Below are 24,309 nucleotides of genomic sequence, written 5' to 3'. Positions count from 1 at the left end.
CTATCAGTTCTGTGTGTCCGCTCCTCTTCCTCCGTTCTCCTCTGTCAAACTCTGAGATTATAATGACACGCGGCGGTTTGGCCGCCTCGCGCTGCTCTCCGCGCGCCTGATTGGCTCGTGTGTGTTCGCGGGTAGAGAAACAGCGCGCGGCAGCTTTATATATTTTACGATTAAAGTTAATTTGAGAGAAAGGCAACAAAACCCGACATGGATTGCGTTTGTTTTTCCTCTCGTCGGAGCGAACTCAAACCTGCAACAGATTCAATTTCATCCAAACACAAAGCCTCAAACACACAAACATGCACGTGTTTTACACTTGGGGAAAATGTGTTAAACTACACTAACACTAGACTAACAAGAGCATCGACTGCTGATCATGTGCAGGTCCAAACAATAAACACTAATCATTGAATCTCAATCAGCTGTTTTCTCAAATAGAGCCAGAATTGCCTGTTTCCAATAACAATTAAATTCCCCAAATTATTATTATTTTTAATGTGAAGCAGCCATAGTTGTTCACAATTAACAAACAAACATGGAAAATTATGATTCTCCTAAATCTATTTAGTCCGGATCATTCAGTGTGAAGTTATTAACAATTCTTACATGTGATCAACAGATTACATTAACCGTTTCGAGAGTCTTCCACCCCTCTGACCAAGAAAGGCCAGCTCAGTGGCCTAGTGGTGCAGTGTCTGCTCTGGGACCCATCTGGTCTAACAGCCAATGGCTTTTAGGCTTGGATTGGTGGCTGTGATTGCAGCTAACCGCTCCTGGGGATGGTTTAAACAGTTTTGCCACAAAGTTTACCCCCTACATTTATTTTTACATATGAAAAACAAAAAAAAAGCAAAAAAACAAAAACAGTTGCATGTATCTTTTTGCTATCAAAGATGCTATTGATTTGAATAGTTTCATCAACTGGCATCAAGGGGGTTAATTTCATGGGAAATACCACTGAAGAAATCTCAATTTCATCAGAACAAGTGGGTGTAAAAGGGTAGACAAAACAACACAAGAACAACTGTCAGGACACAACCAATACAACTGAGAAACAGCAATAACTATGTATATTCCTGATTAAAAAAAAGAGTGAAAAGGAAAAGGCCCAGGTTATCCTATTAAACAAAATGTCTGTCTTGAAGAGAATAATTCTCACAAGGGAAATAAAGTTTGACGTTTATTTATTTATTTCTGGAATGGAATACTTTATAGTGACTAAAAATACAGCCTGTTCAGCTTTTGTTCTCTCTCAAAGATCTAACTGTTTGATGAGATAACCTAAAGAGGTTAAAAAAACCCTATGAATAATAGATACACTCCTTCAGGTTTTCCAATTGTGATTTCCTACACTTTTATGTAATTCATAAAATCAACACATCTAACACTTATTTAACCCTTTAATGGACACTTATTAAAAAAAAGAACTTATTATTTTTAATTTTTCAAAGGAAAATAATACGTTTTTTGCAAAAATAAGACTTATTACTGAATCCAAGGTCTGTTGCAGTTATTTTTTTAATGTATTTATTTTTGCCCGATGACTCTTTAAAGTTATTTTTGCCATCAGCGCGAACAAAATCTGGTATCTATCTATCTATCTATCTATCTATCTATCTATCTATCTATCTATCTATCTATCTATCTATCTATCTATCTATCTATCTATCTATCTATCTATCTATCTATCTATCTATCTATCTATCTATCTATCTATCTATCTATCTATCTATCCATCCATCCATCCATCCATCCATCCATCCATCCATCCATCCATCCATCCATCCATCCATCCATCCATCCATCCATCCATCCATCCATCCATCCATCCATCCATCCATCCATCCATCCCTTCTCTGCAGGAGTTGTAGATTGACTTCACAAAAAAAGGTTGAGAATGGCAGTGGTGGTGATGAGACACCGGGGGAGTCCACCGTGACGGGGGGTTGGGGGTGCGGGTGGAGGTTAGAGATGGATCTAGAATGTAATTTTAAATGAAAGTCTATTTAACCCGCTGTGAATGGCACGACCCCTATCCTCGCCTCAGAGCCCATCAGTGGTAAAAGGATCATTTTCAGAATTCAATCCAAAAACTTCAGCAAGCTGCAATTTACACTCTCTCCTCTCCTCCTCTGAGCCTCGGCGCAAATACCTGCCATACCACCAAGGAGGAAGAAAAACTCCATACATTTCCCCTTTTTTGATTTTAATATTTATATTTCTTTCATAATTTCAAGTGACACCTTGGTGATTTGAACTGAACTGAGAGTTGGAAGCATCTCTGCAAAGTTAAATTCATTGTCACCAATCAGCTTCCACAGGTTGACCTAAGGATGGAACAGTTTGGATCGCTCTGACGGCGTCTTACACTTCTTTATTCTTTATTTTTGTGGCGTCACAAACTTTCCAGCTTGTTTATTTGCGCGCAAATAAATGTAATGAGCGTAATAACAATGTAAAATGTTATGCTGTTTTTCCCCCCTCTGCGTGGTCACAAACAGACGCGCGTAATACAGACGGGTATTTAGAGACGCTCTGTAATTTGGGGGCCACAATTTGATTCATTTATCCGAACACTGTTATTAACCCCGTGGAAAAAGAGATGTCAGCCGCCATTTCAGCCAGCAGGACATCCGCGCTTTGCTTAAATGCACTAATTGCGCGCATACATTAGAAGGAAGGGGACGGAGCAGCCTGAGCGTAATTTTCACATTTTTAAATTTGACGTGCAGGTGAGGGGATGGCGGGGAAAGGCCGCCTTTAGCTGCAGTCCTGTCTCCACCACCTCCATATTTTCACAACACCGTAAATTAATAATATTCAACGAAAAAACGGATGAGTTTTTTCATTATTCAAATAAATTATCTTGCAGTGTTTTCAAGTTTGATCATTTTTAGGTATAAATGTTGACTTTGGGGCCAAAGAAAACCAGAAGATGTGAGAAAAACCTACATAAAGTTCAAGTTTGGGACGTGAACCTCATTCAACTGGCGCCATCTCCTGGATAAAAGAGCAAACTCCTGAAGCGTTTCATTTTGATCAGACACATCCACTATTTTAATACTCTTTTCCATCATCTGTTTACATGTATGTCAAAATCGACGTAAGTCGCATTTCCATCCTCTTTCAATCGGATTTCAGCTGATCTAGTGGGAGTTTTTCGACGCGCAACACGTCTAATTACTGGTCTCAAACTAGCCTTATAGTGGCGGCGACTCATCCCTCATCCATCCTTGCGCTGACATAATTGGACACTTGCTCTGCTTGAGAGGCCACGCAGGAAAAAGAAGAAAAACGAAGGAGAATGATGTAGAGAGTGTCGGGAGGGGAGGGAGGCTTTTAAGGCGCGCGTAAGCAAAGTTAATTAGCGGTTATTAACAGCCCGCATAATGAGCACGAGAGAGAGTCAATTTAATGACTTTGTTAGCGCGGGTTCAGAGCGACAGGCGATGATCGAAACAACAAAGGCGAGAGCGCACGCACGCAGCCATCATGCGTAATTTCCAGCGGTAATGCGGTCTGATCAGAAACAAAGGGTTCTAATTTCGTTCAACTGACTCGATAATTTGTCCTTATGTAAGGAAAATAATTAATGACTTAATGCTTCAACAGAAGTAGCTTTCTTGGAGGGGGGATTTTGGAGGCCTCGGTTGCTTGGAGGTGGAAGCCTAAGGAAATCAATTTCCAGGGGCTGTAATTATTTGCACTATACATTTGGAACGCGCGTTTTTGCTTCCATTGGTGTGCAGACAAGTGAGAGTCCAGCAAAGGAGCAGTTTAGTTTTTTCTGTCTTAAATCTAAACCATTTGGAAGAGAAAACTCCACTTTTTTTGTTGCAAAATGAACACGGACCCCTGCGTAAAAACGCACGGCGTTACCACCAAATGTACTAAAAAAGGTGCCAGCTCTGTTATTGATTTGGAGGATAGCGGTGGGGGGGGGGGGGGGGGGGGGCGTATGAGGCGCCCGTGGGCCGCTCTTGGATGCATAGCAGGTGGATAGGTCACCCACACGAGAGCAACAATTTCACAGCCCCCGGTGTCTCCTCTGATTACTGCTCGGATCACAGGAATCAAGAGCCCGGCAGCAAGGTCCGGCTTCAGCTCCTGAGCTGAAGAGGTCATCATCATCATAGCCTCCATCATCTCCAGCATCATCTTCATCCCAGCCAGCTGACCAATCCGGCTGATGTGTGTTTTCACAGCCGCGTTGCCCTTTTATTGATTGCGTGTCTTAATTTTAATTCGATTGCGCGAGTGTCAAGAAATTCCGCAAGAATCATCCTAGTAATGAGATAATCAAAGTAATATATGCAGATCAGTTATGTTGCCAGCTTATCAAAACCAGAGTGCCCCCCCTTGAGTCTGAAGAAGTCCATTTATTCAGTTAGTGGCAATACTTTGCGCAAATGGCGCGATGCAAATGACAGTTGATTAGACTAAATTAAGAAGCTCGTTTCTCCCTGACCTTGTCTGAGTTTTATGTAAATTCCGTGTTTCCCTATCTTAAATGTGATAAAATACTTGGTGGCTTTTGTAAACCTTTGTGCTGTTATAGAAACAATGGCCAGCTACATCTCCAAGCCTTCAGTGGCTCTGATTGTCTTTTCCATCTGTGTGTCTGTCACTCACGACCTCTGGGCAGCTCCCACAGTGTTACAGAGTGAGCAGTTATAACTTCCTTGCTGTGGGGGAGTGCGCCTTGAAGATAGACTAGGTGACTCTGAGTGTGTCTTCATGCGTGTGCCTGTGTGTGTTCACACAATTATGTGTGTACCATAACATATTGTCTAAGGGGACACGGAGAGTGGAGTTGGGACTTCCTCTCTGTGGGGTGTGTGGGGCCTGTAGATGGCACAGGAATAAATCCAATATAGATTGCAGGGCTGCGCTGCCTCCTGCTGGGGACCCTCAGACTTGCAGGCTGGGATCGAAGTGCTTTTCTCCACCTAAATTGGCCCAAGAGGCCGCAGGCACAGCCGAGCTACACCTCCAGCACTTGGGCTGCCCACGACCTAATGATGGTGCAGGGATGGACACACACCAAAGCTCACATGTAATCATTCCCAGAGTGATATAACATCAGTCACACTTTGAAAAGCCCACCAAAATAAACACACCTCCTTGTTGTCTGATCCTGAACACCTTCATTCCTTGACCGCAGACCATTCATAGTGAGTTTCCCTCTTCACATCTTTGGCCAACCCTCAAGACAACCTCTCTCAGCTAAAGCTTTAGAGGAGGCATCCTCACTGCTTGTTCACGCACTCCAGAGGGAGGGGTGACTCCTATAACTGGCACCACACCAAATGTCTGGACTGATATGCACTCATGCTCTTTGGATCCCCTACAAGGAAAACACCACCAGGTCCCCAATGCCATTACGCTTCCTGCCAAACAAGCAGGCGCTGTCATTTTATTTCTGACCAGGGAGCTAATTCTATTTGCCATGAGGTGTTTGATGTGTTGCTGTGCTCGGGCCTGACTGTGCAACACAGGATTCTGTAGCCAAACATTTATTTCCTTTAGTTTTTTTTTTTAGTGTTTCAGCTTTAGCTTGCTACTTCTGCTACTTTTATGCAGTATGTACAGGTTTTCAAAACATCTAGTCAACTCTTTCTTATTATAGTGATTTCCAGCATTGTGTTTTTTTATGTCTCTTTCTTAAATTCTTCATTTGCATGCTGCACTGTTGTCTCATCCTATTTCTGTCTTTGATGAGTCCTCAGAAATTACTGTTTGCGGGATTTGCTCAGAATTAATTCCACATAACAGAGACAGTGCATGCTAAACAGCCCAGAATGCAACACTGGAACATGCAGAACCACAAACACACAACAAAATCCTTTTGACATCAATAATTGGTAAATCCTCTGATTAACTTGTAAGAATTGTCCTTAGAGTGCTTAAGTAATTGTGTTTGTGTGTGTCCTTTTCTTTCTTTTTTTTTTATTGCATGCACCCCCTTCTTTTTAAAGCACATCTTTATAACCAAGCAATTCCAAAGCAATTTTCTCTGTGGGAGGAGAGTGTAATTTTCTATTCTGTGACACTGTGATGTGTAAGAAACTGGGAGCTGGCACTAAAAGGTGTCTGTAGTGTGTGTCTTGGTGTGGGTGTGAGCAGCTTTAATGGCCGGCGCGGGGTGGGTGGTGGTGGTGGTGAGCGGGTGCATGTCAGGAAGGCCATCATTTAAAGACTCCCAAATCGTGCCCTCCTCGTTAGAGCTATCGTCCTGGAAACACGAGGCTGTGAACCACGAGAGTGCCACACGCTGCAACAGTCTTTTATCTTCATATTAAACCATTTGCATAACATTACGGCATCAGATAAGATTCAGGAGATACTCAACCTACTCGCAGAGACGGCGAGAGAGTCACCGCGAGAGGGTATACTACATGTCCTTGCAAATCTAATCAGCGTTAAATTGAGCTGTCAAATTCAACTGCCTGTGTTTGAGTGTGTGCGTGGCTGACTCATGTTGGGAATTATTTAGCCTTAAGCCACAACTAAGTGTGTAACATAACTGGAATTGTAATTGACAGAAGTTAAAGAAGCCCTTAAATTCACTAAAGAAACTAGGTGGTAGTAAAACTTATTTTTGAGTCTTTTCATGAAATGTTTTCTCTGATTTTAAGCAAAGTTCTTCTAAGAAATCTGCACTGAAGGTCATTTAAAGCTAAGTCTAAATCCATCCTCCATGGAACAGTTTGGTCTTTTTGTCAGTAAATCCATCTATTCCGTGGAAAATTGAGTTATCTCTGTCCTTAGAGGAGGATATCTGGCAGCTGCTGTTCTGCCTGACGGCTCAATAGTGTAGATCAGAGCTGCCCAACCCAGGTATCTGAAATCTACCACCCTGTCTGTTATCCTGCTCTCCCTGCACTGCTTGTTGCTGATTACCTGGATCAGGTGACTTCAGTCAGTCCGAATGTGGGAACACTTGGGTCAGCTAATCAGCAGCAAGCGGGGCAGGAAAAAGCTGGAAAACAGGCCAGTGTGGTCGATCCTGAGGATCAGGGTTGGGTAGCCCTGGAGTAAATGTTGTATAAGGGACCCCCAAACGGGCAACCATCTTTAAATCCCTACAAGACAAACAACATGACAAGTGGGGTGCACCCTGGAGGTAAGTAGGTATAAAACCCTCCAAAGGGACATCATCTTAACCTCTGACTTGACAGACTGAGGGCTCATGTCAACAAACAAGTAAAACCAGTCAATATTGTGAGAAATAATCTGTCTAAATTAAAAATTTTAAATATTTTAAAATATATTTTACACAGTTGAAATAAAAAAAAACTGCTATACAAGTTTTAGGTGATCAATTTAAAAAGAGACCCTTTGTAAAATCACAAAAAAGATTTTTCATTCTCCTTTTTTTTGAGGTATCAGGATAATTTAAGCAACTATTTTCTTTAAATCCCAACTTTGAGTAGATAAATACAACTTTAGATGACCAGAAACATGTGTCACATCCTCCCGGGAAGCAAAAATGAACACAACACGGATGTATCTTTTAATGTCACTATTGCATCAATTCCACATGAGCTGAGAGGCTCAAATACAGCCATGAGCATCACACAACCGTAACTTACTCATTTCCAGCAAATGTTGGGATTCTTTAAAGCAACAAATTGTCAGTTTTCGACCCAGGTGTGACCTTGGGTCAAAAAAAGACATCAGCAATGACCTAAAGCGCCAAATACTACAATCAGAAATTAATTTGACGGTTAAAAATAACAAAGCTCAAAGGAAACATTCCGATCAGGTTGATACAAATTGCAAATATCAAATAAAACAGGATTTATTTAAAAAAAAGGCCCTTCTCATGCCTTGCGCAACTTGAGGCATAATCGAAAAATCCTCACAAAGAATCTAACAGAAGCAACCTTTGCTGTCTGTCTATTCAGAAAAGGTCAAACAATGAAGAGTTATATACTAAATTACATATACAGTATAGACCAAAAGTTTGGACACACCTTCCCATTCATTTGAATGAGAAGGTGTGTCCAAGCTTTTGTTCTGTACTGTATATGACCTTTTAATGTCTAGATTGGTTTATTGGTGTCCCTAAAATTGCTCTAGGTGTGAGTGTGTGGCCCTGCAACCTGTTCAGGAAGTTTACCCTACAGTAGCTGTAACAACCCCATGACCCCAAAAGGGATTTAGCAGATTCTGAATGAAAGGATGGATGCCATATGAAGAATTTATTTGTAATATTAAGACTAATGGAAACAGACACAATTTGATTCTGTAATATTCTCATCGTCTTTGACATTTCTGGCTCTTTTCTATTAAAGTTTGATCATTTAAAGTTTGAAATCTCACAGTAAAAACAACACATTTTTCTTTCTGAACTTCTAATAAACTGGTTTAAGGAATTATTTTGTTTGTTTTTGTGTTTTAAACTAATTTAATGAATGAATCGGGTTAAAGTGTCTGCATATTTGTACGGGTAAGTGTGAGCACTTGCCTGCCATTATCAAACTTAATGATGCAATTACACCAAAGAATAGGCCTGTAATTGTGGGTCTTTTTGAGGTAAAGAGGGTTTCTTTATGCGTACGGGGTAGATACTGTTCCAGGTGAGTATTTCATTTACCATCAAGCTATTGAATTCAGCGGGCATCTAATAACAAAGCATTTATGGCTCACTTATGCATGCATAGATGTAACTGTGAGTAGGCAACAACAGATCCACTCTGCAGTCTCCAGCTATTCCCTGCTCACTTAAAAGACGCAGGCACCATCCAGATTGGACCAAGATACTCTCGAATTCTATCAACAGACTACGGGATGAAATTAAAATCGCTCATTTTCTGTCTCCATACAAGGAGAGGATCAATTTCCGGAGATGGGGATGTGATATTTTCCTGCCATTGGGCTTTCTCGTCTTGGCACAGAACCCTGACTGGCTCCCAGCAGGAGGCCCGGGTCTAACTGCACGCCTCGGCGGAGAACAGTTACTTCTGCTGCTGCGAGTTTATTTGCGCCTCCCTATGAGAATTGCCATCATTTACCCTTCCCAAACATCTCCCAAAACAGTGAAAAGAAATAGGCAAACGGGGGGAAAGCAGGCCGGAAACGACAGAGGCAAAATGGATTCTTTTTCCATGCTGGAGGTCTGAGGCTGAGGTCATTAGATACACCTCATTTGACCGCCCATTTCAGAAGTGAATCCTCTTTGCATGAGGTAATGTGACCTTTCAGAAGTTGTTGTTAATGATTTGCCCCCAACAACATGCACAGTTATGCACTCATGTTTATTTTTGGTGTAAACTTTATCAACAATGAAGCCAAAAACAAAAACTGCTCCTACTGTCATCAGCATTTAGTGGTCATCTGAGGAACTGCAACATTCAGAGCTCAAGGGTTTGCTTCCAATTAACAATACAAATATGGGGGATAGTTTTCAGAACACACTTATTTTACTTTAGTTACTATTTTTTCCTTAACTTTGTTTATGTCTCTCCATGATGCTACATAAGGATACTTTATGTTTGCTCCATACTTGAAGGTTTCCATGGAAAATCTTTCTTTTGTTTTGTGTAGTTAAAAAAAATCTAAATCTTTGTCAGTGTCAGATTAGAATAATTACACTAAAAGAAATGCAGAAGTTTGGTTTACAAAACATACATAGCAGGTCTTTGTCCGTTTTGTTAACAGTCTAAGTGGTTAGTATAGTTTCCCTCAGCTGAGGACTTTGCTGAGACGTTAAAGAAATATTTTGAGGACCTCCTGAATCCTGGTGACATGTCTTCTGCTGAGCCAGGACAGGTTGAGGATTCAGGAGTGGACTAGTCCATCACCCAACCGGAAGCGTCAGTCAATAAACTAGCCAAAGGCAAGAAGGAATCCTGTTTGAAGATTACAGGATTTCATCTTTGCTTTTTGCAGATGATGTTCTGTTGGATTAATCCAACCAGAACCTTCATTAAGGACTGGGGCAGTTTACAGTTAAGTGTGAAGTGGCTGGAATGACAAGTAGCCCCTCCAAGTTGACTGGAAAAAGAAGGCCTGTCAGAGGCAGAGAGGCAGAGAGCTCCTGGCCCAGGCGGCAGTGGCAGGTCATCCAGTGATCGAAGGGTTGGTGGTTCGATCCCCGCTCCCCCAGCCAACTGTCATTGTGTTCTTGGGCAAGACATTTCACCCTCCTTGCCTCTAGTGCAGATCAACTGGTGTGTGAATGTGTATGAATGTCCCTGTGATGGTCCCTCTGACCATCCACATCAGTATGAAGTATAAATGAGGAGTGAATGCATAAAGGACACATTGTAAGCGCTTTGAGTGTCTGGAAAAAGCGCAGATAAATCCATTATTATTATTATTTAAATGGGCTTATGTGAGAATCTTAGGCATTGAGGGCAAGATGGAGCGTGAGATTGTACCAAAATCAAAAGGTCACGATTAACTGGCCAATCAACGTTCCCACCCTCACCTATGGTCATGAGGGAGGGAAAGGAGCTTCATCTCCTTGGAGATGCTTGGGGTGGAGGTCTTGTTGAGGTGGCTCGGTTATCTTGTTTGGACGCCTTACTCTGGGCATATCACACGTGGAGGAGCCCAAGAGGACCCACAACTCATTTTCCTGATGCTACAAATTGGCGTACTGCCCAATTAAAGTTGACCCACTACTGTAGTTTACACATAAAGCTAACCAAACTTTTACAAAGATAACTGAACACCCTTACCCTTAAAAAGAAATGCCTCCCAAGAAATTAAGAATACAAATTGTCAGTCTATTAACTTTTTAACCTTTGTGTTATCCTAGGCACTTTAACATTGGGAGTTGGGTCATCTAGACCCACTAGACAGTGCGCTGAACCTTTTTTCTTCAATGATTTGTAAACCTCCCTGGTGTCCATTACATGAAATCTTTCCACCTTTATCCACCTTTGTCATGGTAGGAATTACATTGTAAGGGTGGTGGCATCTAAGATAGCACAAGGGTTATTAACAGTGTACAGGTAAGAAGTCAGGGTAGCCAGCATATTTTGTCTGTGTTTATTCAACAAAATACAGTTTTTATTGCAATTACTAGCATAAAAAGGAATTTTAAATTTTCATGAGAATTAAACTGCACTTTTTAGTCTTTTTTTCTGCAACTTTTGAGTTCATTTTACAACACTATAGATACACTTATTTTTTTGCTTTCGTTGTTCACAAATTTAAGATTATTTAATTTGCAATCATGTAAATGTGTCATGAACATACAATGCAGCTATCAGAAGGCTGAGGTTTTTTGGCACCAGAGTATTATAAATATCTGTGTGCAAAATTGCATATTTCAACATTAGAGTCCCTTTTATAAATCTATTTGGTTTTTTTTTCCTACCAGAAGCTGAGTCTCGCTTGCACACATCCACCCCTTCCCTCAGCTGGACGCCCTCTGTTGCATCAGCAAGCCAGTCAAGGTCTAATTGAATCCATATTGAGAAAGAGGAGAAATCCAGCCCTCTTCCACAGTCACTCACATTTCAGCATGTGCACGTCCTGAAAAAGGTTTGTGTCGAAGACGGTGAGGATTGAGAGTTCATTTATACCCACTGAGACGCTCAAAAACTGCAGAAAAGTTTTAAAACAGAGCAACATGGCTGGACTGAAGGTAAGGCAGCTTAAACTTTAAACAAACCTTTTTTTCCTCTATTTCCTTTGATGCATGTCTTAATAATTCAGGGAACATGGAAAAAGTAAGGTCTGCTGCATCTGTTAATGAAATATTTGCAAAAATAAATGTGTTTTTGTACAATCAGCTCTTCAAAGGGAGGCGTTCCCTCCAGCCAATCAGAATGCAGCATTCAGCAGCTGCCCAGATGTTGTCAGAAACGCCTCAGAAAACTCAAACACTAAAGCAAAATACTTATCCAAACAGAAGAACATCGAATCATATCTGGATGGCCCCTCATTTTACAATCTCACTTATTTTAATGAAACTAATTATTCATTCATGAAATATACTTATAATCATATACTAAACTTTATTTTTAGCTCCTTTGAGTCACGATAATTGCTCGGCATAAATTAAATCTTTCATTTAGAACAACAAAGCCCTGAATGAAATCTCCCGCACTTGCACAAAAATAATTTGTCTGTTTTGTTGCATTGTAACAGTGACTCAGCATATTTCTCTGCTGCATGGAAGCCCCTGTTCCAGAGAAAAGAGCTAAATATTGCTCAGTCTTTCTGGTTTCATTGAACTCCATTAAAAAAGCATTTCTTCCTATACACTATACAACTTGAGAAAGTGTTTTCATTGCATTAGATGCTTCATTTTCTTTACAGATAACCGTTCCAGTGCTGAATTAATCATGATTCTAAAAATGAAAAAGCTGCAGCTTTAGTGAAGCTTGTTTTAGCTCAAATGAGTGAAACATTTTAATCCGGCAAGTTCTGTCTGGTTCCCTCAGTGTTCATCCACAGATGACCAAATGTACGCACACCACAGTATCATAATTCCCATTTGAAATAAACACAAAGACCCTGTGGAGGGAATTTTTGTAATGAGTGTGTTTTTGGAGCACAACAATAAATGAAATTGATTGGGTGCAACTGGGACATTTTGCATAACTGCAGTTGGTTTGATCATCGGTCTAATGTGAATCAATATGACAACAATTAACAGGAAGACAAATTAATGACAAGCATTCAAATTTAATTATATAACCAGCATGAACATGTGGATTTTGCATCACAATGAAGCTGCACAATAGATTTATGTTTTTGTTTGTTTACCTCTTTCAGTACATGAGTGGTTTTGGGAATGAATTCTCCTCTGAAGATCCGCGGTGTCCTGGATCCTTACCTGAAGGACAGGTAACACCAAATTTGAATTATTCCTTTTTTTTTTTTAGATGTATAAAATAAATTCAGATTAAAAACATTTATTTGTTTATTCCAATTCAAATCAAATGAACATTTCTTTTTTGTGTGACAGAACAATCCTCAGGTCTGTCCATATGGCCTTTATGCTGAGCAGCTTTCTGGCTCCGCCTTCACCTGCCCACGTTCGACCAATAAGAGGAGGTATCTCTGCATGAAAAAAAAACTAGATCAACAAAACGGTTTTTGAACTTTATGGATAGCTGGATGGTTTTGTGTTTGTAGCTGGTTGTACCGAATCCTTCCATCTGTCAAACATAAGCCGTTTACACCCATGCCATGTGGTGATCTAACAGAGAACTGGGATGAAGTGGAGCCTGATCCAAATCAGGTATAGCAATAGTATTGAATTTCTATGATATACATTTTTTTTAATGTAACTGAGCAGGATTTGATTGCAAGTTTTTATTGTGACAGCTGCGATGGCTGCCCTTCACCATCCTGAAGTCCACAGAAAAGAAGGTGGATTTTGTGGCTGTAAGTGTTCGTTCTTCATCTTCATCTATAAAAGCGGATCACAACCCTGACAGACTTTTATTTTTTAGGGTCTTCACACCATCTGTGGTGCAGGAAATTCCAAATCTCGCAATGGTATTGGGATCCACGTATTCACCTGCAACACTTCCATGGTTGACAAGTGAGTTTGTGTTCAGTCAGTAAATGTTTTTTTTCTCTCTCAAACTTTGTTCCAAAACTCTTTTCTTGCTCCAGGTGCTTTAATAACTCGGACGGAGACTTGTTGATCGGTGAGACGGAAGGCGCTTTTGAATGATGTGATCTCCATCATCGGTCCGTCTTCCTCCTTACATTTTCCTTTTCTCCTTTGTTTGTTTCTGCAGTCCCACAGCAGGGTGACATCTTGATCACCACTGAGTTTGGGAAGATGATGGTTGAGCCGAACGAGATCTGTGTCATCCAGGTGGGCTTTTCCATCTCCATCACCAAAAGCTGCCATGCTGTCGGCCCCCTCAATCTAGTTACCATATTTCCAAAGTTGTGGTTTGGTACTTTTCGAAAGTGACCTTAAAAATAGATATTAGTGGAAAAAGGTTTCAAGCTGCAGACAGCATGACCACCTGGACTGCGACTGCAGCATGTGTGTTCTTCCAAACACATTAGTCCATTAGTCCCCTCAGTGCTGATACGGTCCACATTTGCTGCATAACAGCTCTAAATTTTCTCTAACTGCCACTTTTCACATTTTGCTTTGCAGCAAGGGATGCGCTTCAGCGTGGATGTGTTTGGAGAAACCAGAGGGTACATTCTAGAAGTGTACGGAGCCCATTTCGAGCTCCCTGACCTGGGACCTATAGGTTTGTGTTTGTCTGATGCTTGTGTGCAGATGAAGAAAGATGAACGTTCATTCCAACAATTTTATAGATCACTTTGCCTCTGTTTCCTGCAACATGCTATTGTCGCCTGAATTGGTGACACTTATCCCTGAAAATGCGAGGGATTTCTAGCAATGCTAACAATAATGCTCAGACAAACGGTGGTGCTTTCCCCCGTCCCAGCGTGAATCTTCAGCTAATTCAAACACTGGCTCAGAGTTTTCAACCGCCTTATGTGGCACCAGATTATTTTGAAATAGACTCAAGTTTTTTTTGTTTTTTTTTACAGTTGGTAGAGTTGAGAGAAAAATAGATTTACTTTAAATATTTACTGCTCCAACAAATCCCAATAAATATTAAAAATAATAATATGGAAAGTTTGTACACTTAGGAAAACTACAGACAAAAGACAGTCAAAAAGCAGTATGTTAACAGAATAGACACATATATATATTTATTTATGTAATTACCATGGTGCATAAGAAGAGGTCGACCTCTGATCGGAAGATAGCAAAACCGGTTCCCGCATTGTCTTCCCATGTGTTGAAGTGTCCTTGAGCAAAACACTGAACCCCACACTGCTCCTGGTGATTTTAAGTTGGCACCAGTATTAAGCTGCAGAGCCACCATCAGTGTGTGTGTGTGTGTGTGTGTGTGTGCATGGGTGAATGGCACTGTGACTGTGATCACTTTGGGCCTTCTAAGAAGGTAGTAAAGTGCTATGTAACCCTTGTGCTATCCTAGGCACTTTAACATTGGGAGTTGGGTCATCTAGACCCACTAGACAGTGCGCTGAACCTTTTTTCTTCAATGATTTGTGATCTTCACTGGTGTCCATGGATTACATGAAATCTTTCCACCTTTATCCACCTTTGTCATGGAAGGGAGAACATGTCAATGTCAGGGTGGGGTCATCTAAGATAGCACAAGGGACAAATATATGCCATTTACCATTCTATAAAAAATTTTTTAATCACTTTGTTTATATGTAGCACTTTTAAAAAATAAGTGCATTCTGAATTTTTTCCAACTAACTCTAAGTTCTACAGGGAAAAATGGAAAAACATTCTGAGAAAAATAAAACCCAAAACAAAATTAATCAATTAGTTAATTAATGTTTTTGGTGAGTAAAATAGAAGAATATGCAAAACCTGGAGGGATTACATTTAAATACTATAAAAAAGTGAGGATATAATTAATTTGTATGTTAATTTTAAGGTCAACTTAAAAAAAAGGGTGGTTGAAGGTTTTTTTTTTACACAAACCTGATGGTGGTTTCACATGAGAGGTCATTAGACCATACAAGACAGAAATAAAAAAAAATAGACAGAAAGTCAAGTTTTACTGAAAGAATGTAAAAATATATAAATTAATCTGAAAAAATATAGTTTAGTTTTAGGAAAAAATCCGAATTGTCAGGGTAAACGCATCAGGTGATCATAAAGCTTTACTGTGATGCAGCGTTGCACAAATGTTAAATGTAACTTCTTGGAAAAATATAGCAAAAGTATTAATGAAGATGGCAAACATGCACTTTGAGACCTTAAATGCAAGTTTTAGTGTAAAGCAGATCTGGTGACCATATCTATTTTTTCCCAATTTGTTGATGGAACACAAAAAAAAGATGAACTCACGGGTTGAACGGTTGTCATCTCCAAGCCTTCAGACAGCTTTGGCTTTAACGGTTCACTGGAACTCAGAAACACTTTTGAAAAACAATGTGAGTGAACAAAGTTCAAGCTCCCATGTACAAATAGAAGTTAAATTAACCATTCAAAGAAAAACAAACAAGTTCCAAAAACCCCGCTGCTCTCTGTGAGCCTGACAGAGTGGAAACTTGTTGGAACTATTCACATTTTTTCAGTTCTTTTATGTGAAGGAAGATCATTAAGCTTGCAAAAATAACACAAGCTAAAATCAGCAACATTGATGCAAATGTGTTAAAATTTGCAGTCATCACAGCAGAATTTATGTTAGTATAGATCCATGTTTCGTTTGTGCTACACTAAATTTGGCATTTGGCATTTTTATGATACAAAAAAACAATTAAGCTGCCCAAAAGGGAAGTGGTTGTCTCCTACAGGTATTCACAAATGTTTACAGAAAGGCAAGTCATTATAGGCAATTAAACCATCGTCAGAAAGTGAGGATATTACTGAGAATACTGTTAAATAATTTTTTACAATAGAAATATTGAACTAATAAAACACATGTACAAATAAGACATTTGATGATAACCTGGAGGGTCAGACGAGCAATTTATTATACAGCACGACTTGATGTCTGATGTGAAATTGAAACCCAGACTGTTCTGACATTGAGCTGCAGCTCAGTCCAGCAACTCACATCTACACAATATTCCTTAGATTGGTCACCTGAGTTTGCTGGTTGGTCAAATACAGGAATGACACAGTCCCTGATCAGAAGGTACCATTTCTGGTGGTGTGTGCAGATGACAAGTCCTGCTGGAAAATGAAATCGGCAAACTCTGGTCAACAGAGGGAAGCTTGATGTGCTCTAAAGGTTTCTGTTAGGTGGCATCCCTGACCAGTGGACTGACAACAGCAGATTTAACCTTCAAGTGACCTCAATTTTGTGCCAGTGCCGTTTCTCCATTTGGGACCTTGATTTCCAAACCAAATGTAAATTGTTTCTTGATATGAAAAAGGGGCTTTGGATCACTGAGCAACAGTCCAGTTTTTCTGTTCTTGTCCTAAGATGAAATGTCTACAAAAATGACAGTGTCCTGGGCTATTTTTTGAAAATTTTGAAATGTTGTATTTTACTGAAATGTACCCTTGTGTGCATGTTTTCAGGAGCAAATGGTCTGGCCAATCCCAGAGATTTCCTGTGTCCAGTTGCATGGTTTGAGGATCGCACAGTGCCTTCTGGCTACACAATCATCAACAAGTACCAAGGAAAACTGTTTGCCTGCCAACAGGTGGTTTTTGCCACGTTTAGTTTTGTGTGTCACCAATAATCGCACACACCGTCTAAAGGGAGGCTCACACGCTTGCCTTATTACCCTATTTGAGTTTGTGCATGCTCCAGCGAACACCATCGAACTGTCACAGGACTAACAGGAAACAGTCCAAGTGAAGCATGTGATCCATTAGCTGCTCCTGCCGACTGAACTGCCATCCCTGATGATTTAATATCGAGGCGTTCGCTTTTATCCTTTCAGCAGGTTTCCACCTCGAATCCCTTATGAGTCTTAATCACTCACAATTAGTTAAGGCATTCTGGAGCTGCAGACGGAGTTCCTGTGAAGCTTTGCTTTGTCTGAAAAACCTTTTCCGAGTTAAGCATTAATTTCACCGTATTTCACTCGGGGGAATGATCCTCCCCCTCCTGAAATATCCTGTGGGGCACATAATTGGATCGACGCATAATGTCTGACAGGAGGTGTTTTTACTGAGACGAAGAGGAGGCAGGAGGAGAGGTCCATACGGGGTGGGGAGAGTTGGTGGGGTGGTAACCGTGGAAACCATGTCAAACCACACTATTATTATTCATAGTAAGAAGTACATCAAGGCATGATACTGTCTCTTTTTGAAGCAAAACAAACCTCTTTTCTGATATTTCATCGTCTTCTTTATGATCTTTTTCCTGCACGCCCTCCTTTAAACCATGAAAGTGAGGGGCACGGAAGCAAGATGGGGGACAGAGGCCTCATCTCAAGAAAGATGCTGCTCCTATCTGGTCCTGCTGTTTTTTTCTCCCGCAGAGTGCTGAAATTGCTCAAATTAACTTATTATTTGCTTGACTGGGCCAATATGTTTGTGTTCCGTGTGCATGTGTGTGTGCAAGTGCTCATTTTTTCCTGCACCTTAATCAAATGTACTGTAGTTATTGCAGACAAGTCTCAGAGAAACGACTTGCTCTGGGTCTCCCGAGAGCCATATTGTATGGCAAGTGCTGACAATAGAGAGTGTTAAGCCTGTTTTTTTTTTTAGTACGTATTGGTTACATGTTTGAATCTACGTAAGTTGTGTTTGCGTGTGTTTGTGGAAATGTATGTGAGTTTGTGTGCAGGAGCGCCGAGGTCACCGTGAAGGCAGCTCCAGTTGTAATGAACTATATTGATTTCAGAGCTGCTGTTGAATGTGTTTTTTCGCAGTGACATTATCAGAACAGAGAAACTATATAAAATTGCTGTGGTTTTAACAATCAAGATAAAGGAGTATCTGTGCAGGCCCCCCCCCTCACATAAGTGCACCGCTGCGAGCGTCAAAATGCTCAAAGTTTGGGAAAGTTTGATTGTGAAGCCAATTACCCCATAATACCTGGAGCCTTGAATCACAAAGAACAGGGGAGAATGAAAGAGAAGAAAGATTTAAAGAAGCACACCCTCTCACAATTTTCATTATGACCATTTTTTTCTCTCTTTATGTCAAGAAGTACTCTCTCTGGGAATTTAAGATTACAAAGACATTATTCATTGTTCCTTTTCCCCTGTGAAAAGCTCAATTTAAAGTCTTTTGTGTTTGTTGCTTGGGTAGACTTCTTGTATTTGTTTTGTGTTTTGCACGCAGGATTTCTCCCCATTCAATGTGGTTGCTTGGCACGGCAACTACACACCGTACAAATACAACCTGAAGCACTTCATGGCCATCAACTGTGTGGCCTTCGACCATGCGGTATTTTGTTACACTTTCTTAATAAACTGAAAAAATGGATATCTTTTAATGTTTAGGTGTATCTCCTGTTCCTTTAGGATCCATCTATATTCACTGTGCTCACTGCCAAGTCCACCAAACCTGGGGTGGCCATTGCTGATTTTGTCATCTTCCCTCCACGATGGGGTGTGGCTGACCACACCTTCCGTCCACCTTACTATCACCGTGAGACCACACTCTTCCTCTTCATGCAGGGAAAGCTTCATGAATTTTTGAAAGCCATATTGTTCAGACGGCTGAATTTCAAATGAATGGTAATGTCAGGGAAAGGAGGCGGTTTGAGTCCATCATGAATTGAACATGATGGCGTCCGTATCCAGCGCTGCTTCACGACTCCTTTCATTGTAGACACTATAACACCATCTTTTGTCCATTTCCATCTTAATACTCTCAGCTCATCTCGTGGAAGTCCTGCTGCACAGAATAAGAGTTGTGTAGCAGCTCCCCCTGCTTGTCATTTCAGGGAACTGCATGAGCGAATTCATGGGTCTGATCAAAGGCCACTATGAAGCCAAAGAGGAGGGTTTCCAGCCTGGAGGGGGCAGCCTCCACAGCATCATGACCCCACACGGCCCTGATGCTGACTGCTTCCAGAAGAACAGCACGGCTGAGCTCAAACCTGAGAGGGTGGCTGAGGGAACCATGGTAAAAATAAAACTCAACAGACGGGGAGATCTAATGCAACCCACGTTTATTTCTCGTCTTTTTATGCTCCAGGCTTTCATGTTTGAGTCGTCCTTCAGCATGGCTGTCACTAAGTGGGGTCTTGAAACATGTCAGAGACTGGACAAGACCTACTACCAGTGCTGGGAACGTCTGCGCAGCCACTTCAACCCCAACTGGAAGCCCAGCAAACAATGAAGGGGTAGTTTGAAGACATTTAGGAGGAAGTAAAAATCTGAATTACCAACAACTCTGTGCGTCATAATTGTCATTTGTTCACATATGATTAATTTACACCAAAAAGTTACATTTTCTCCACTTTTATTTTGAGAATACAGATACTTTAAGAAATCAATTAAAGTAATTAATAAAAAGATTCTTCCCAATTTCTGTTAGGTTGAACTGATTTCCCTTGTGGATCAATAAAGTTACATCATTTTGTAAACTTACCAAACTGGGCTCATAGCTATGGTTTCTCACAGCATTTTTAGACACCCCCCCCCTTAAAAAAAAGAGTCCTACATAAATGGTTGACAATATAATTTTATTTAGTTATTTGTAATTACACACAAACATCAGCTCATGATGTCAAATTGAACTTGCGCACGAGGGTTCCAGCCTTTATCTGCTCCTCTTTTCTATCCTGTAAACCAAATGACAAATAGATGATTGGTTAGTACAGTTTCCATAGCAACAAAGTCATATCACCCTCACCCTATTCACCTTCAAGACTTTTTTTTTCCAATGCACGCCCTGCGGGCGAGCAAGCGTTTTGTGATATGGGAGCATTTTTCATCCCATCCCGGCAGAGAAGGAGTAAGGCAAATATGATAGCCCAGCGGCGTGAAAATTGCCGCAAATTCCCCCACGAATTTCAATTGCCTGTGATTTGGAAGGTGAATCTCCATGACAATAGGGAGGTAAATGAAAGTAGGCAGCATGTCAAATGAAGAATTCAGCCTTAATGTAAATGGATCTGTGTCAAAAAAATAATAAAAAACTTTGCACCTTAGAGAAAATAATGAGTCCCAACCACTTTTGACAAGTCTTTCAGATTATTTGAAATTGGATCTGAAGTTTCCGTTGGCAAAAAAAAAAAACATATTCTAAAAATGTCAGTGAGACATACAAGCCGAAAAGCCATCAAAGATGCAATGATGTTATTAAAACACAACGTAAATATAAAAGTAATGAAATAGGATGGATGTCCCAACCATGTCATGTTTGGAAAAGTTACAAGTAGAGTGACAATAATGAACTTCAGATTTGTTTTATTTCCAGCTCATTTTCATCTCATTGTTCACTTGTGTTTGATTCTGCTTTTAACGGGATTTGGCCACAGAGGAAAATCTAAATGAGCAAAAATGGGGCTCAAGTTACCATCTTTAAATCTCAGGAAGTTCCCTTTGTTTTGAATGTACTAACCTCATTATAGCAGATCTTTATATCTTTATAAAATTAATAATAGAAAAACTTTAAAATATTTACATGTTTTTTTAGCTGAGACCTTTTTCTATTCTTTTAAGGATTCCCAAAATAAAAATTGAAATAAAAAAGGCAACAGTTGAATTAATTAAAAATGACGCTGTGTAAGGGCAGGGATGCCTAGTTGACCTTAGTCTGTTTAGTTTAGCAATCAGCTAATCTTATAACTGATTTTATGTATGTATGAAGCCCATTTAGACAACAATTTTGTGATATTGAGCTATATAAATAAAACTGACGCTGCATGTGGGGCTAAACTCATTTTAACAGCAACATAATGCATCAAGAGAACTAAATAGCTGCCATGCATGTTGTTCATACCCTATCTGTTTTGAAGACGTAGTAGAAGAAAAAAAGAGGAAAAACTCCAAACATTGCTCCCATCAGCGAAGTCTTCTTTGTTGCTCTGAAGTGTGGGTAGGGGTTTGCTCGCGCATACACCCATCGTGTCAGGGCAGGGTCGTCCTGACAAAACACAAGGATGCAACATTTTAGACCACAGACCCATAAAATGACCTGGAAACTAAAGTTTACATTAATAACAGGCTCCAGAAAAACATGACTTCTGTTCTTTTGAGTCAACAGATGTTCAACATATTTAATTTGTTGACATTTTGGACTCTTAAAACTCTGCAGATCTTGTAAATCTTACAAAAAGAGATGCTTAAGTGAAGAAAAAACCCCAGCTAAAACTGTCATTTGTGAAGAAAACCAACAAAAAACACAATACAGAACAGAAATCACTGCTCAAATGCCATCAAGCCCTTTATCAAAGATTACTACAAACTGAAAGACAATGTAAAAAATAAAATAAAAAAAGGTATTGAACTTATTGGAATTTATTCGAACATTAGGTCAGAAATTCTTCTCTATATTCTGTGACAACAGTCTGGTCCAAACTCAGGATTTATGCATCTGCAGCAAATTCATAGAAAAATTATACACAAAAACAATTGTAATTGTAGTCGTAATTTCCTATTATGTGTGCAGGTAAAAAACAAAGACAGTTTAAGTAGTAAGTGGTAAAGAAATCCATTCTGATGCATCTATTTCAAAAGTGTGCGGCTGGATAGCTCCGATATGAGTCGTCGTTTTTGTTGCAACGATAATGCTGGGTTGCTGGTATGAGGGGCTGTAGGCTAGCAAGAGAGAGTGTAAACAAAGGGAGGATGGGAAATGAGCGCAGGCGTACTCCGCCAACAATTACGCCCACAATTCTGAAGCATATTTTTAATGAAATACTGCCGCTCTGCAGAAACTATATCCTAGAAAACGACTGTTTTTTTTTAAAATTTAAAATAAAACAGAATAATCATAGTAAAAAAAACCAACAAGTAACACTTTTACAACAGATCAAAATATCATTGAGTGGAAATTTAAAACTAAACTACCGGTAGTTTGATCTATCTTTGGTTTTGACAAGCATTCCTTTAACTTATTTTTAAAACAAAAATATGAAAAGCGTGAATTCGTGTCCTAAATCAGTGCGAAAAGACGGCCCCTACTTTAAATTTTAAATCTCCTTAAAGTACAAAAGACGGCAAATAAAAAAAATAGCGAACACAATTGGAAAATCTAAAAAACCGGATACTCTCTGACTGTTCACTCACGCAACAGAAAAGAGATCAACAAAAAATAATGGTCACATTTTAAAAGAATTGATTTGATGTTTTGACAAATAAGCCCATTTACAAAAAGGAAAATCGCCATCATATAAAATACACAATCAAAAAAAAACAAAAAACAAAACAAAACTAAAGTTCTGTTTCTTTCAAAGTTGGCACATAACACCAAGCACAGACCATAATATAATGATATAATAAAATGCAATCCTTGCATCTACCTTTAAAATCGTCTTAAAAGGTTTTACCTTAATAAAGCAAATAATTATGTTATAATTTCTGAATCAAAGACTGTAGCTTGCTAGCTAGCTGTGTCAGTTGTTACATTAGTATAGCATTGACACAACACTTATACATGGCAGCCACAAAAATACAAGCTAAAATACAAACCATAACAGTAGTTTATTTTTTAAAACTAGACTTTTTTGCATGTTTTCTTCCTGTTCTATACTAAATTGAAAATGTTAGCATGCTAACGGGTTCCTCGGCCCTCCTCAGGGTGACTTTACTTACAACCAGCTCCTTCCGGTGCGGGTTGTTCAGCTGCACCTGATACTGCCTCTTCAGGTTCGCTCGAACCGCAGCCCTGGCTTCCTCTGCGCGCCGGTGCTCCGGTGACAAGTTGAAATATTCGTTTGGGTCCAATGTTTTTGGCAAAGAGGCCAAGGGCGCCGCTTTGTAATCCGCCATGATTGTTGGTGACGGAAAAACTGCAGATGGCTGATCTCGAAAAATCTCGCGTTGATTCGTTAGCAGTTACCGTGGCAACGTGAAGCGTTCTCAAGCAAGATCGCGGAAAATGAGCGCTGCGGACAACAACATCGAAAAGGAACCGGAAATTTTAGTCTCGGAAGAATACTTAAAATGTGAAGTTTCTGTTGATGACGAGTGTACCTTCACAGAAGAGGAAGATGATCTGGAGGAGACTGTAAACGCCGTCCAGGGGCATTCAGGAGCCACTGCTGGAGCCATTTCAGTCACCTCCTCCAACACGCCCAAATCACCACCTGTGGTCGATTTTGTGCGAAACTTTCTTTTCAACGCAGGAATGTCAGACACTCTTCACTGTTTTCAAACGGAGTGGTATGAGATGATACAGAAACGGCTTGTGGATGAAGATCGGGTCGATCTAGTTCCGGACGTTTACTTCCAAAACCAGCGTCTGGAGAGCGAGCTGGAGAGCGCCCGGTTGGAGACGGAGGAGTCCAGGCGGACAGCCTCTGCAGCAGCTGGGGCCCTGGAGAGGCTCCAGAGAGCCGCAGACGTGGAAAGACTGCGGCTGAAACGCCTGATCCAAGAGAACAAAATACTCAGTGAAGAGTGCAGAAAACTCCGGATGAAATGTGAAAAACTCCAACCCACAGTGCAGCAGAGGATGAATGAAAAGCATCTGGCTGCTCGGAAGGAGCTCTTATGGGTGACTGCAGAGAAAGACAAAAGTATCTTGCAGCCACAAGTAGCCCAACAAAGGTCTTCCTCTGCGGAGTCAAACAAGACAAACCCACGAAGTGGAGTCAGCAAAGCTGCCCACATTTAGGCCTCTATATGCTCCTCTTTCTAAAGCATTCAGGCTGGATCACGAATAAAATCACTGTAAAAGAATGAATGCATAAGAGTGAATGTTTTTGTGCATGCAAATGAACATAATTT

The 24,309-nt window shown here is 40.3% G+C and overlaps 2 protein-coding genes across 2 annotated transcripts; one reads left to right on the top strand and one right to left on the bottom strand.

The window, feature by feature from the left end:
• The first annotated feature begins 11,382 nt into the window (after positions 1-11,382).
• On the top strand, positions 11,383-19,802 carry hgd (homogentisate 1,2-dioxygenase). Its single transcript, XM_004081010.4, has 14 exons — positions 11,383-11,605; positions 12,742-12,813; positions 12,935-13,023; positions 13,105-13,210; positions 13,297-13,356; positions 13,425-13,516; positions 13,591-13,625; positions 13,719-13,798; positions 14,093-14,192; positions 17,027-17,151; positions 18,746-18,850; positions 18,928-19,054; positions 19,353-19,534; positions 19,607-19,802. The coding sequence occupies exons 1-14, from the start codon at positions 11,591-11,593 to the stop codon at positions 19,748-19,750; spliced, it is 1,332 nt and encodes a 443-aa protein (XP_004081058.1). The 5' UTR covers positions 11,383-11,590; the 3' UTR covers positions 19,751-19,802.
• Positions 19,803-20,075: 273 nt separating this feature from the next.
• Positions 20,076-23,672, bottom strand: ndufb4 (NADH:ubiquinone oxidoreductase subunit B4). The gene is made up of 4 exons (XM_004081011.5): positions 23,554-23,672; positions 23,173-23,465; positions 21,359-21,502; positions 20,076-20,195 (listed from the first exon to the last, which is right to left on the bottom strand). Exons 2-4 carry the CDS (start codon positions 23,347-23,349, stop codon positions 20,133-20,135), a joined length of 384 nt encoding a protein of 127 aa, XP_004081059.1. The 5' UTR covers positions 23,350-23,465; positions 23,554-23,672; the 3' UTR covers positions 20,076-20,132.
• Positions 23,673-24,309: the final 637 nt, after the last annotated feature.

Source organism: Oryzias latipes, chromosome 20 (assembly GCF_053564925.1).
Source record: "Oryzias latipes strain Hd-rR chromosome 20, Olatipes_Hd-rR_3.1".
Classification (NCBI taxonomy): Eukaryota; Metazoa; Chordata; class Actinopteri; order Beloniformes; family Adrianichthyidae; genus Oryzias; species Oryzias latipes.
This window is presented reverse-complemented; position numbering and strand designations above follow the sequence as displayed.